At 50.0% G+C, this 13,146-nt stretch overlaps 2 protein-coding genes across 15 annotated transcripts in view; both read left to right on the top strand.

Moving 5' to 3' along the window:
- Positions 1 to 336: 336 nt before the first annotated feature.
- On the top strand, positions 337 to 3,884 carry LHX1 (LIM homeobox 1; the record flags this gene model as incomplete). Its single annotated transcript, XM_080630038.1, has 5 exons — positions 337 to 506; positions 1,674 to 1,900; positions 2,152 to 2,429; positions 3,016 to 3,181; positions 3,505 to 3,884. 5 exons carry the CDS (start codon positions 337 to 339, stop codon positions 3,882 to 3,884), a joined length of 1,221 nt encoding a protein of 406 aa, XP_080486164.1.
- Positions 3,885 to 12,943: 9,059 nt separating this feature from the next.
- The window catches only part of AATF (apoptosis antagonizing transcription factor), a 54,085-nt gene continuing 53,882 nt past the window's right edge, over positions 12,944 to 13,146 (top strand). For 13 of the 14 annotated variants that reach the window (XM_080630179.1, XM_080630177.1, XM_080630188.1 and 10 more), the window contains exon 1: positions 12,950 to 13,046. In XM_080630179.1, coding sequence (XP_080486305.1) covers positions 12,962 to 13,046 — 85 coding nt within the window. In that variant the 5' untranslated portion in view covers positions 12,950 to 12,961. Of the gene's footprint in view, positions 13,047 to 13,146 lie in introns of all 14 variants that reach the window. The other variant, XM_080630180.1, reaches the window with a different exon arrangement.

Below are 13,146 nucleotides of genomic sequence, written 5' to 3'. Positions count from 1 at the left end.
GATCTTTCTGTCGTTGTCGTTTTCTCGTTCCTATAATTACTCTCGTTGTTGCTGTCGTGCTTGGTAGCGGCCGGGACCCTGCGGTGTGTGGAAGCGCTGGTCTCCTCGGGCAGTGGGTGGTTTCTCCTGTGTATCCCTCCTAGGACACTCGAACGAAGATTTTTTTTGCTTCCTCCCTTTTCTTTTCCTCCTCCTTCGCTTTTCCGAGGCTTTTAAGACAAACACAAATTTTAAGCAAACCTCCGCCGGTGTCGTCTTGAAAAAACACATATTTTGATTTCTTTTTTGCTTGACATCTGGGAAACCGACCCCCGCTCTCAGAACTAACCAAAGACAATGGTTCACTGTGCAGGCTGCAAAAGGCCAATCTTGGACCGGTTTTTGTTGAATGTACTGGACAGGGCTTGGCATGTGAAGTGTGTTCAGTGCTGTGAATGTAAATGCAATTTGACAGAGAAATGCTTTTCGCGAGAAGGCAAGCTTTACTGCAAAAACGACTTCTTCCGGTAAGTACCGGGCCCCTGCCCGCGGCCGCAGCTCCTCCGCAGCCGTTTCTCATCTCCCCTTTTCCCTATTTCGTTTTTATACTCTTTCTTCCGTTGTCACCGTGACCCACAAACACCTTTTTCCTTGGCACCCGCCGCTCTTCCTCCAGCCGGTCCTCCGGTGGGGCGGGGGGGGGCTGTTCAGGCCGGAGGAGGCCCTGGCACCCCGTCGAGGCCCGGCCGCGGGCACCGGCCGTGCTCCACTTGCCCAAAGTTGCCTCGGAACTATCGACCGACGAGTCCCGGTGCTGCGGTCGCCACCGCTGCAGCCGCTCTCCGCCGGCCAGAGCTCGGCGTTGCCCGAAGCCGCACCGGCGCTGGAGGCCCAGTGCAGCGGCGCTCCGCTGTTCGGTGCGCGGCTCCGCGGGCCCTGTAACTCCCGTTAAACGGAGCCGAGGCCGCGCCGGCGGGCAGCGAGCCACTGCTGGCGGATCGATGGAAGGGGTGTTGGGTACCGACACTCGCTCGCCTCGGCATCCCCCGCGCATGCCGGCGGGATGCGGGAACGAATCCCGGACCCCGGTGTCCCTGTTCGGCCGGGCCCGCCGTACACCGGCCGCGACAGCGATGACCGGTTCGGGACCGGGTGCTGTCCGGGCCCTCCCCGCCCCACACCGAAGACCGCACCCGTGACCGGCTGCTCAGCTGCCTGGCACCGAGAGGCCGTGGGGTGCCCCGGTGAAGCTGAGCGCTGCAGGCTCCGGTGCGAGTCCCCAGCGCCCGCCGGGCCTGGAGCGGCCGCTGCTCCGGCCGCTGCGCGGCCGTGGGCAGTGAATAACGAACACGAATTTATGCTTAATATTGATTAACGTGTCGTTAATTGCTGTGCCGAGGCGAGCCCCGGACATCGCCCCGATGCTGAATCGTCCCTCACGCTTCACCCGCCCCGGATCGGGTCCTTTTCCCCTATTCGTTTGTTTTTTCTTTTAATACATAATTCCAAGCATCCTCTGGTTAGGGATGGAAACAATCCGAGGGATGCTTTATTTTACGGAATGTCCTTTGCGCGGCCCGGCGGGGCGAGCGGAGGCCGCGGTGATGGGCGCGGGGCCGGGCTGCGGGCCGCTCTCGGCGTGCTCCGCGGCTCGGGCGAGCGGCTCTGAACCGCTGCCCGGCCTCTCCCCGCAGGTGTTTCGGGACCAAGTGCGCGGGCTGTGCCCAGGGCATCTCCCCCAGCGATCTGGTCCGCAGGGCGCGGAGCAAAGTGTTCCACTTGAACTGTTTTACGTGTATGATGTGTAACAAGCAACTCTCCACCGGCGAGGAGCTCTACATCATAGACGAAAACAAGTTTGTCTGCAAAGAAGATTACCTAAATAACAGCAATACTGCCAAAGAAAACAGCCTGCATTCAGGTGAGGGAGCGCGGCCGGGGCGATGCCGGGATGCGCTCGGCATCCGCTGGGTGGGAGCAGCTCTGCTCCGATCCCCTCTCCCTTTCTCCTCCCTTCTCCTCTTTTTCCCTTCTCATCTCTTTTTCCCCACACCTCTTCCTTCTCTTCTCCTCTCCCTTTTCCCCTTCCCGGTCGTACCGGCCCGTCCCCGCAATCGGTGTTTTCTCCCGGCCGCCCCCAATCTGAGCGTGCTCCGCTTTGCTGTCTCCCAGCCACCACCGGCAGTGACCCTAGCCTGTCCCCCGACTCCCAAGACCCTTCCCAGGACGACGCCAAGGACTCGGAAAGCGCCAACGTGTCCGACAAGGAGACGGGCAGCAACGAAAACGACGACCAGAACCTGGGGGCGAAGCGGCGGGGGCCCCGCACCACCATCAAAGCCAAACAGCTAGAGACTCTGAAAGCCGCCTTCGCGGCCACCCCAAAACCCACCCGGCACATCAGGGAGCAGCTGGCACAGGAGACCGGCCTCAACATGCGGGTCATCCAGGTACCGCGGCCCCGGGCGCCGGGAATGCGCTGCCGCGGAGGGGCCGGTGCTCGGGGAAGCCCCGGGGCAACCTCCCCGCCTCCCATTTAAATCGTTATTACCGAGGCGGCCCGGTGAGGGCAGGAGCAGAGCTGCGGGTTTCTTTTAAAAAGTCCTAAAGGATGCTGCAAATGGCATCGGAATTAATAACCATGAATGTGAGGGGTTAATGGATAAATAAGAATGATAATACGCTGGAATTATTAAAGGGTTTATAAACCCGCGGCGCTGGGGGTAATGGGGGGTTAAAGGACCATTAAAGACGAGGTTAGATTGGAGAGGCTCAGTGTGAGGGTAATTAGGAGTAATCTTGTCAGGGTAATAAGAATTAACTCGATCATTCTTGACCTGCGGGCGGCGGGGAGCGGCCGCGGGGCCGCGGTCACGGGTGGGTTCGGCCGCGTTTGGAACGAGGAGGAGCGCGGAGTGGGGTGCACCGGATCGGGTCGCCCCCCGGAACGAACGGGAAACGTGGGGGGGGTCCCGGGCTGCCGTAAGCGGAGACCCCCCCCCGCCGTGACCGGCTCCTCTCCCGCCGCCCGCCTAGGTCTGGTTCCAGAACCGGCGCTCCAAGGAGCGGCGGATGAAGCAGCTGAGCGCGCTGGGAGCCCGGCGGCACGCGTTCTTCCGCAGCCCGCGCAGGATGCGGCCGCTGGTGGACCGGCTGGAGCCCGGGGAGCTCATCCCCAACGGGCCCTTTTCCTTCTACGGAGGTGGGTAACGCGCCCTCCCCTCTCCTCCGGACACCCCGTGTCGCGATACCGCACCTCCGGCTCCGCTCCCGCACCGGAGGTACCCGCGCTGCCGGTTCTGCAGACCGGGCTGTCCTGAAAGGGAGGCCCCTGGAGCCAGCCAGGCCGTTAGTGCGTCCCCCGCACCCCGGCCAGGCCATCAGCACGTCTCCTGCCTTGTGTTTGTTGAGCTATGGGTGACATTTTGAGCCCGCCCCCCCCCCCCCCAAATGCACTCTCGTGTCTTTTCCACTCGGTCGCTTCGCCTGTGTGTTACTTTTCCTCTGTCTCTCCTTGCCCGGCAGATTATCAGAGCGAGTATTACGGCCCTGGAAGCAATTATGATTTCTTCCCGCAAGGACCTCCATCATCCCAAGCTCAGACGCCCGTGGATCTCCCATTCGTGCCCTCCTCGGGGCCATCGGGCACCCCTCTGGGGGCCATGGACCACCCCCTGCCCGGACATCACCCCCCCAGCGAGGCCCAGCGCTTCACTGACATCATGTCGCATCCCCCGGGAGACTCGCCCAGCCCCGAACCCAACCTGCCCGGGTCCTTGCACTCCATGTCTGCGGAAGTTTTTGGCCCTAGTCCTCCGTTTTCTTCGCTCTCTGTCAACGGTGGTGCTAACTACGGCAATCACTTGTCACACCCCCCCGAAATGAACGAAGCGGCTGTGTGGTAGCTTTAAAACAAACTGGGTCTAAGTAAGTGATGATCATCTAGTCTGCTTATTGTTACGGTGTACAGAAATGAATACATAGAACATCTCTCCTGCCCTGAGACAATATTACCTTGGGCACGAACTGAACCCAAATCGCTCCAAGGGAAGCTTTGCTCTAGACCAGGACAATCTCCACGTTACGGTTGTATCCAACAAGCAAAGGGACTGACTTCTTTTTGTACCGTTGACAAAGGAACTGGTGAAGCTGTACAGTAAAGTGCTGCCATACCGTAGGATGGCGTGAGTGTGCTTACCCTGTCGGATGTCATCCTAAGAGCCACAATCCTTAGGAACTTCTTGTTTTAAAACACAAAAAAACCCCAAATTAATAATTGAAAGAAGGAAAGGTCAAGGAAAAAAAGGGGGAAAAGGAAGCATCAAGAACTCTAACGTTCCCGGTTAAGGATGGTTCTGGCAGTCTGAATTTGTTTGTTAGTTTCTGTCTCTCAGAAAGTTCGCCAACAAGACCCTCTCTTTAGCTCCAGCCATTGCAGCCTGCTGACTACCAGGTGGGACAACTTTCCTTTTTTTTTTCCCCTTTCTTCTTTTTTTTTTTTTTGTGTGTGTTTTCTTTGCCAAAATAGCAAATACTTAAATGTTAAAGCCCTCAGCACCAACTCTTCTACCTTCACAAAGCTACACGTACAAAACCTCCTCGGCATAGCGAAGGTCGCCAGACCTCTAAGGCAAATGACTTGAAAACCAAGCAAACAAACGCAAAGCATTCTACCTTCACAGAGAGAGAAAAGCTAAACAAAAAAAGACTCTATTGAACTAAAAACAGTCAACTGTTTACGTCTAATGTTAAATTCAGGAGCTCAGTGTTTTGCTAATAAATCCTGTTTTAGAACCTCTTGTTCAAAAGCAACAGATTTTGAGCAACCAACCAAAATAGTTCCTTTTTTCTGTTCTGTCGCTGTTCTAACAGATCGCAGGGCTTGTGGTTCACTGTGCTAGTTTGTAAAAGGTGTTGTTTACAGAAGGCAAAGAAAAAACCCCACCAAACCCAGACAGTTGCCAAATAAAGTGAATCTATAGCACAAATACTGTAAGGTGCTTGGCACCAGCAACCCGAGAAGGTGTTTAAAAAGTGTTACAAGGTTTCAAAGAGAAAAAAGACAAGAAAACCCCGACATCTTTGCTAATTTTTAGTCCTGTTGAACATTCATGAAGTTGTTAATATGACTTATATAGACCCACACAGGTTTTATTTTTGTGTCTTTAAAATAAAAGTCCAAAATATTTAAATTTTATGGTCAAATATGCAGTCAACAGCTGCTACTTTTTTCCTTTATATATTAAATTTCTCATATGTCTTTTATTGTTCGAATAAACCTAAGCTTGTGTGACCTCCAGTGCATATTAGACCATTCACTGTATGAAAGAAAACATGTTGGATAAAATTTGTGCGTTTTTAATAAAATTAGAAAATCTGATGTTTAGATAACTTGTGTTTCATTTGATGTTTGAAGCAATTTAAAAGGGATTCTCTCGAGTTAAAGAGCCCTGAGAAGCCTGATCCACTCCACTGATAATCCTGTAGAGCTCTTTTGCCTTGGTGGAAGCCTAAGCCCTGGCGTCGGCGCGCATCGCCCTCAGCGGCAGCTCCAGCCTCTCCTTCCATCTCAGGCTCAGTTGTTGGAGCACAAACCCCACGTTAACGCCGTGCATGCAATTCCCCAGCTGGAAACCAATCAGGTTGTGAAATCTATTCACTTCTCCTTTGGAAACAGATTCCAAATGCTTATTTTATGCGTAAACAAAACTGTATTGTCAATGTAAAAAGCGTGCCAAGATGCGGGTTTTAATGAATGCATTTTTAGTTCAATTCATTCTCCAAAGGTAATTTTTCTTTGTTTTTTTTTCCCCTTTTTCTTTTATTTTCCTGATTGGATGCTTTTGAACCTCAATGGCATGAAAGTCATTTTAATCCTTTTTCTTAGAGCTGGTACAAAGTCAATTATTTAATAGTATTTGGTGTGTCTGAAGTTCTGCAAGGGGCAGCGAGGGAGAATATTTTGCTTTGCACTAGATACAGGCTCATTTTCTGGGAGCAAAATGAAGTGAAACAAAAAAATCCCGGAGCCTTGTGAAGTAACAGATGTAACGTTTTAATTCTAAATCACTGCAGAATCCCAAATACTCAGTTCTTCAAGAGGAAAACTCTCACTGATTCCAAGAGGACTTTGACTTGCGTTAGACACAAAGGAGCAGGTTCGGTTCTGGAAAGTCGCTGCTTTAAATGTTTTCCAGCTGCTGAGCTGCTAGAACAGGGTGAGCTGTAATTGCAGATTTCCCTCTGTCTCTCAGCTAATAGTGACCGTGGCTTCTCTTTTATTTTACATAGACACAGGAATTGATGCTACAACACCAACTTTTCCCTTCCCAGCGATTCAGTTCTTTATCTCATTGGACTGAGGGGGGGGGGAAAGAAATATCAAAATGCTTTAAAGTTGTACAATTTGTGATTGTCAATGGTGGGATTTATTTTGTTCTCAGCCTAATTTCTATGCCCTAGCAGAGGGGCCACCGAGATGAAGCAATAGTTCACTTTAAACACAAAATGTCTTATTTAGTAATATAAAGATAAAAATACCCCCCTATCTGCAAGGGGTCTGTAAGTGTTTCTATAAAAATAATTCATGCTTTATTAAATACAGGGGAGACTTCTTAAACTGCTGGGCTTGTGTCGAACTCATTTATTTGTCTTTTGTATGAATGCTCTGGTTTGTGGCTCTTTTGCATTTATATAAGCAAAGTAATGGGCGATCTATTTATTACAAACTTTTACCTACCTGGGCAAGTGCTGTTGATAAATGCTGCTGGTCTATGCTGCTGCTTTATTGCTGAATCCATTCTTTTCAATGAGGATTTCACCAAATAGGCTGATTTTGTAGGAAACATGTTATTGCCGAGCAGGTTTTCTTTCTTTTTCTTTCCTTTTTTCCCCTTTTTTCCCCTTTTGTAACGAGGTGCTTGTACTCTTCATTCCGTGTTCATTTAGGCAGCGATGTGATACGGTTCGGTTTAGGTCAGTGGCTTATAAAAGGGAGGGAGGAGAGCCTGTCTCTTTTTATTCCCGAAGCTCCATCCCTTCCATAGGGGTTCTGCCCATCCTTGGGGGGAGCCCATGCTTGAGGCTGTGTCCTTCAGTGCTTCTCGGGATCCGCTCCGGAGGCCCCTGTACTTTGCAGGTTTGAATTCTGTGCTCTTCAGAGCAGGCTGGGTGTTTCTGAAGACCCTAATCCAGCAACAATTGCACAGTCAAAACTCCTTTTGAAACCATTGTCACGTTGGGTTCTTGTAAGTCCTTGTTTACAAGAGCCTTTCCATTGACTTCAGTAGCGTTACTTGGGTGAATAGCGGTCTGCGGGAGACGGGCCTGGAAGACTCTGTGCTGTTCTACATGGGTTTTACATGCAGAAACATGGACACGCGACACGCAACCGTACGCACGTACGATGTGACTTCAAGAGTGGTTTTAGAAGCAATTGCTCTCTTTTGATCTTTTCTTCCTTGACCTTCACTTTGTTGCTGTGTCCAGCTCGGATGAGGGTGTTGCAATGTGTGAGGCTGAAGACTTGTGCAAAGCCCACGTGTAGGACCATTTAGTAAGAAAAAGTTACAAGACCTTGTAAGTATTATTCCTATTGAGCTAATCTATACAAAGAGATATTTTGAAGGCTGATCAAAGTGTCTTTTAACATGCCTTGAGTTTCCAGCATCCCAACACCTCTGCTTTTGGCTCAAACTAATTGTCCCCCTGCGCTATCACTGTGCAATGCTCCTCACTGCCCTTCCTCTCCTGTTACTCCTGGTATCCATTTACTCAAGCCTTTGCTTGGGAAACAGTGGGGGATTTGTAAATCTGTATCCCAGGAGGAAGAGTGTACTCCAGTTATGATTTGTAGACCGATGATGTCTATTATCTTGATACATGTATGTGTGCCCAGATGCTGTGTGATGGGTACATGATACAGAGCTATAAATAAATACAGTTTTCAAATATCACTGGTGATTCACATACTTTTGCCATCCCAGGAGGTGGCAGATGTTGCAGTGTCCTCTCAGGAATGATTCCTTTGGCCATAGTCTGGATTTTTTCACTGGATAAGAGTGTTGCATTGAAGCTTTGCATGTTCTCACAATGTTAAATATAAGCATTTGCGGCCTCTCTTTCTGTTATTACCCCTAGTAGATAAATTCATATATGTTAAGTTTAAACAACTGATACCTATCCCTAAATGCTTCCAGCACTGTTGAGCTGGGAACAGGGAATTGTGGTGCTGGAGCAGCTTCTGGAAGGTCTTGTCTTTGTGTCTGCCATGGCACTGGGTGCTCAGCATTCCTCATGCCAACAAAATATTCATGAAGTTAGAAATGAAATTAAAAGGACCATTACAAATATATTTTGATTCTAAATCCTTCCGGGATTGCTGTCATCTTGTGTTTCCTTTTCGGTTGTATTTGTGCTGATTTTAGCTGTAGAGCATGGGGTCATGCTTGGAAAGTGGAGTTTGTTGCTTGGAGAGCTTTTATCCATCAGATGCCGAATTGTGTTGCAGAGATTGAAGGGTGAACATGACCTTACAGCTCCAAATTACCACCCCTCCGTACCTGGGATTCCTGTAAGGGTGCTCTTAGGGCAACTGCTTTTCCTGCAGTGTTTTCCCCATTTGTGTATGGGATCACTGAAGGTGATGGGCGCAGCTGGTTGTATTGCACATGTTATGGTTTGGTTCTTGGAGAATCCCCTTGGTCCTCAACATTCCGCTCTTGGGGATGAGGGGCACAATGGGGCTCTCTGCAGCCTTCTGTTACAGGCTGCCTTCAGATGAGGACCAGCTCCACTTGGGTGCCATTTGATGCGCTCTTAGAGAGTGGTTTTGGCAACTGTAAGAATTAGAGTTCTTTTCCTGATTGGTTTTAATCCAAGTTCTTCCTGCAGAATCCAAGCCTTAAAGTAGCTGCTGGTATCTCACATGGTCTGGAATGAAACACTTCACTCTGCTCCTCGAGGAAGCCCAAGTTTGCAGGATAGGTCGAGTGTGACTTGGTCAAAAGGTCTCTTTGTATGGTGTGCCAATGGTCACACAGCACAGACAGGGAATGTGAGCTGGAAAATATCCTCCTGGCTTCCATGGAGCCGGAGCGAGCCGCGGGGAAGTGTTGGGAGTGAGCAATGCCCTGCATGGTCGTGCTTAGTGTCTCGGGAAGAGCCATGTGCTGTGTTCCTGCACAAACCAGTGTGCATGGGGGGTGTTGCACGGGGGGGTGTTTTTTGTGGATGAAAAACAGAGATTTTGGCTCCGTCTAAAAAAGGTTTTCTTCCTGTTTTTGAATTGTCTCTGGGTGGCCTTTAAAATCCTTATCTGCTGGAAGCATCTTTAGGCCGCGCGTCTATTCAGGCTCACTGTATTCAGTATGGTTCTAGATGTAAGAGCCATTAAGGGTTGATTAAATCTTTAGAACAGTTGTGTTTTCTGAGTGAGTGGTGGGTTAGGAATACCCAAACCACCCCAGTCAATACAAACACAGGCGAGAAACAGTAATAAATATTTATAAGGAGAGTGGTTTTTAATGTACATAACCTAAATGTCCTCTTAGGTCATTTATTTTAGGGGGTGGGTTTATGTGTGCTCTTTTCTGCTTCTCCCCAATTTTTTCCTCTTCTTTTTCCCCCTATTTCCCTGACAAATTGTGTTGCTGATTGAAGAAAGGGAAATCTCCAATGGAATAGCCTGACTGCAACGAGAAAGCCTGGTTTGGGAAATTACATTTGCTAGCCAAAGTGTTGGATAGATAAGCTCAGCTCAGGCTTGTAGCTATTTTTGGGCAGCGCGCAGTCCTCCGGATATGGGTCAAATCCTGCCGTTGATAATGCAATTCAATTAAATCCAGTAGACGCGGCTCCGGCGCCTGTCATTCCCGTGGATCTCTATGGGAATCCCATCGTAGCCCGGAGCCTGCAGCCCAGCTCGCTCCCACCGCTCCGCTGAGCGCAGGTTCTGCGGGTGAGCAGCGAGTTACTCGCTGGTGGTGTCTGAACGGCTTCACGTTTCCAACATGTTCCTTTATTTACACCTTTAAGAAATGCCCTGGAAAATGGATTCCTGTTAATAACCTGTAATTACACAGACGCACGAGGATGATGTGGTCCTTCACTGCCAAAGCTACCATCTAATCTGACAATTTCCTACAGGATGACAAGCTCCACGGATACACGGGAGCACAAGAGGCTGGGTGTGAGAAATTAAAAGCGCCTTTTTCCTCGCAGCGCAGGCTGTTCCAGATGCACTTGTTTATGTGCCCTGTGTTTAGGGTGTTAGTTCCATTTAGCAAATAAGCGTGTAAATAAAAAGGAAAATGAAAGAGGAAAAATGCCACAGGAATTCTGTCAGTCAGTTTGATGGCTTCTGCTTATAGTTCATAAATAGGCAGAGGGGTGTACGGAGCGCACCGTGATGCAGAAAGGGCTTTCGTGATTGTCTGGAATTAAAACGTATTGTTAGATTTTGGTTGGTACAAATATTCCCCCGCATGATCCTGAGTGCAAACCGCGGCAGCGTGGTTTGAGGGCATGTGAACCAGAAATTAAAAGCGAGCCTGCGAGTCTCATTTGATTACCCTGCTAAGTGAAAGGCAAAAGAGAGGGAATGAACGGGGAGGAAGGAGGCTCCGGTGGTGCGATACATTAATAATCCGTGACTTCCACACACTGCGTTTTCTGTTCGATGTGGGTTTATAGTGACTGGATCTCCTTATCAAACACTGTGAATTACCAGCTCCTTGTACTGATCCCAGTAACTGGAGCCGGGCCCAGTCTGGGGCTCCCCCTTCCCTGCTGCACATGGAGGACCCATGTAATGTACCTGTGCAATGCATGTGTGCGAGTGTAGCCTTTCCGTTTCTTTTGCACCAGTGTAAGCAATGGAAGCAGGACAGAAAAGAAACGGGTCTATAGGCTCTGTTAGAGTTTGCAGTCGTACATATAGGAATCTTAATGCATTGCTGGATTTGGGATTTATACCCACTAGTTGTCCCATTAGTCTCAGTGGGTGAAATCCTGATCTCGTTGGCGTGAGGGGCAAAAACACTACTGGCTTTAAGCAGCCCATTTTTCACTCCAAAGGAGTAATGCAGCTCACTGTGTATTTTTTATTAATTATACTGGGTATGTTGTATTTAACCATCACTAAAAGCCTCTCTCCCTTTATTAACAGGGCTATTTATTATTCGTGAGGTTAGAGAACGTCCCCTTTTCACTCTTTAAGAGTGCAGAGGTTTGCAAATGAGGTTATGCAGGGGGGTTCTTGGCACTGGTTCTTTGCTTAGGTGAGTGGTTCGTTACTCCTGTTTCACTTGTTTCTGCTACTTAATTTTCTGTAGATTTATTTCTCCAGGCTCCTCCCTTTGTTTGCAATGGCATCTTTTACTCTGGAAATAAAACACCTAAGAACTCAAAGGAAAAAGAAAGACCTAGAAGCAAAGCCAGGGAAGACACACGGTACCCATCTCCTGGTTTTTAAGTTTCCTGGTTTATAAACCCATGTCTGGGTGATAGTAGTGCTTAATGTCACATTGCTGGAGCAATGGTAAACCCACATAATATATAATGCAGAGCATTATAGCTGTCAATCATGGCATGATGAAATAAATACAAATTACAGTAGGAAGGAGTGAGATGCTCAACAGCACAAACTCCACGGGTTTTGCTTGCGATGGAAATGTGCATTTTCAGTGAACATTAGTTTTTCTATGAATTGAATTGTATAGTGTCTATGTTCTACCCGAGATCATATGGTTTTATAGGGGGAGTCCTGGGGTGTGTGAGAAGGGGATGAGACGTTGGGGTGTTTCCCATCCATCCCCTGCAGGACCCCGGTGGCAGGAGCATCGATGGCTGCGATAATTAATGATATTCCTCTGCCCTCTGTAGGAGAGCTGCCCGCACTGAACGCTGCTGCGGGAGCACCCCGACCTGTGCAGCCCCCACCGCTCTGCATCCCAATTAGAAACCAGGTCCGGATTCATTTTTAGAGCCTTTAAAAGCAGGTAAGAGTCCTGAGTGGACACGAAGGGGATGAGCAGCAGCCTACGCAGCTCCTCTCCCAACCAGGGCTCAAACCAGCTCAAGTTTGCAGGTTGCTGCTGACACCTTCATGGGGAAAATCTCAATGCCAGTTGTGGAAAGCCCAAATCCTGGAGTCCAGGCTCACGCCCTGAAGCTGTTCGTTGTAGGGTCTGAAGTTCAAACCTCTGTCTGCAACTTGAATCCAAGATGCAGATTAAGGTCCCTATCCCCTTGTGACAAAGTATGTGCTAATTCCCATTGGCATTCCCCAATTCCAGGTCCACCCATGTGTTTTGGGGTCACTTCACCCCACAAAGCAGCGTGGAGAAGCTGTTGGTGGCAAACCCAAGAACCTGTTCTCATTAATGCTCTCGGCTGGCCACTTCTCCATCACTTTGTTGCTCCTTCTAGGCAAGAGTGGGGCAAAAGCACCCCAGAAGCTTTGGTGCTGGTGTGGATTTGGTGAGGTTGGTGTAACTCTGGTGTAAGCAGCCATCTGGTGTAAGACTGGTGTAAGGAGCTGTCTGTGTACCAGGACTGGGGCTAACTATGAATCCACCTTTCTAAGAGGGACCCTGGCTCCAACAGAGGCTGGGGATCGTTAACATACGGAACAAGGAAAGACCTAATTCAGGTCTGTGCAGCCACCGGTGCTAAAAAGGTGCAATGTGAGTTAAAGCAGTTGCAGTATTTGATATTATATATTAGGGTTTTGCTTTTATACCACTATACCGTTATCCCAGTGCTGCTCAGCTTCAGCACACCGGTTCCCACAGCCCCGGTATCCGGTTACCGTTATCCTCCATCAGCGGGGGGACCAGGAACCGGCACCTGCGGCCGGCCGGGCGGGCGCTAGGACCCAGCCCGTCGCCCCGCGCCGCAGGCCCCGCCCCGCATGGCTCCACCCCTATATAGCACCGCCCCGCGGCACCTCCCTTCCCTCCCTCCTCCCTGCCGTGACAAGATGGCGGCGCCCTTAGCGCAGCAGCTGGAGGAGCTGCTCAACCCCCGGCCCAGCTTCCGCGACCCCGAGGACGACACGGAGGAAGGTGAGGGGGGGCCGAGAGGAGGGGTTAATACCCGCGGCCGCCGGTTGCGGGATGGGCGCTGCTAGGCGCCGCCGAACCGGCCGCACGTGGCGGGGGCAGT

The sequence above is a fragment of the Psittacula echo genome, assembly GCF_963264785.1.
Source record: "Psittacula echo genome assembly, chromosome: 15".
In the NCBI taxonomy this organism is placed as follows: domain Eukaryota; kingdom Metazoa; phylum Chordata; class Aves; order Psittaciformes; family Psittacidae; genus Psittacula; species Psittacula echo.
Note: the sequence above shows the minus strand (reverse complement) of the source record. Positions and strands in the feature narration are given on the sequence as shown.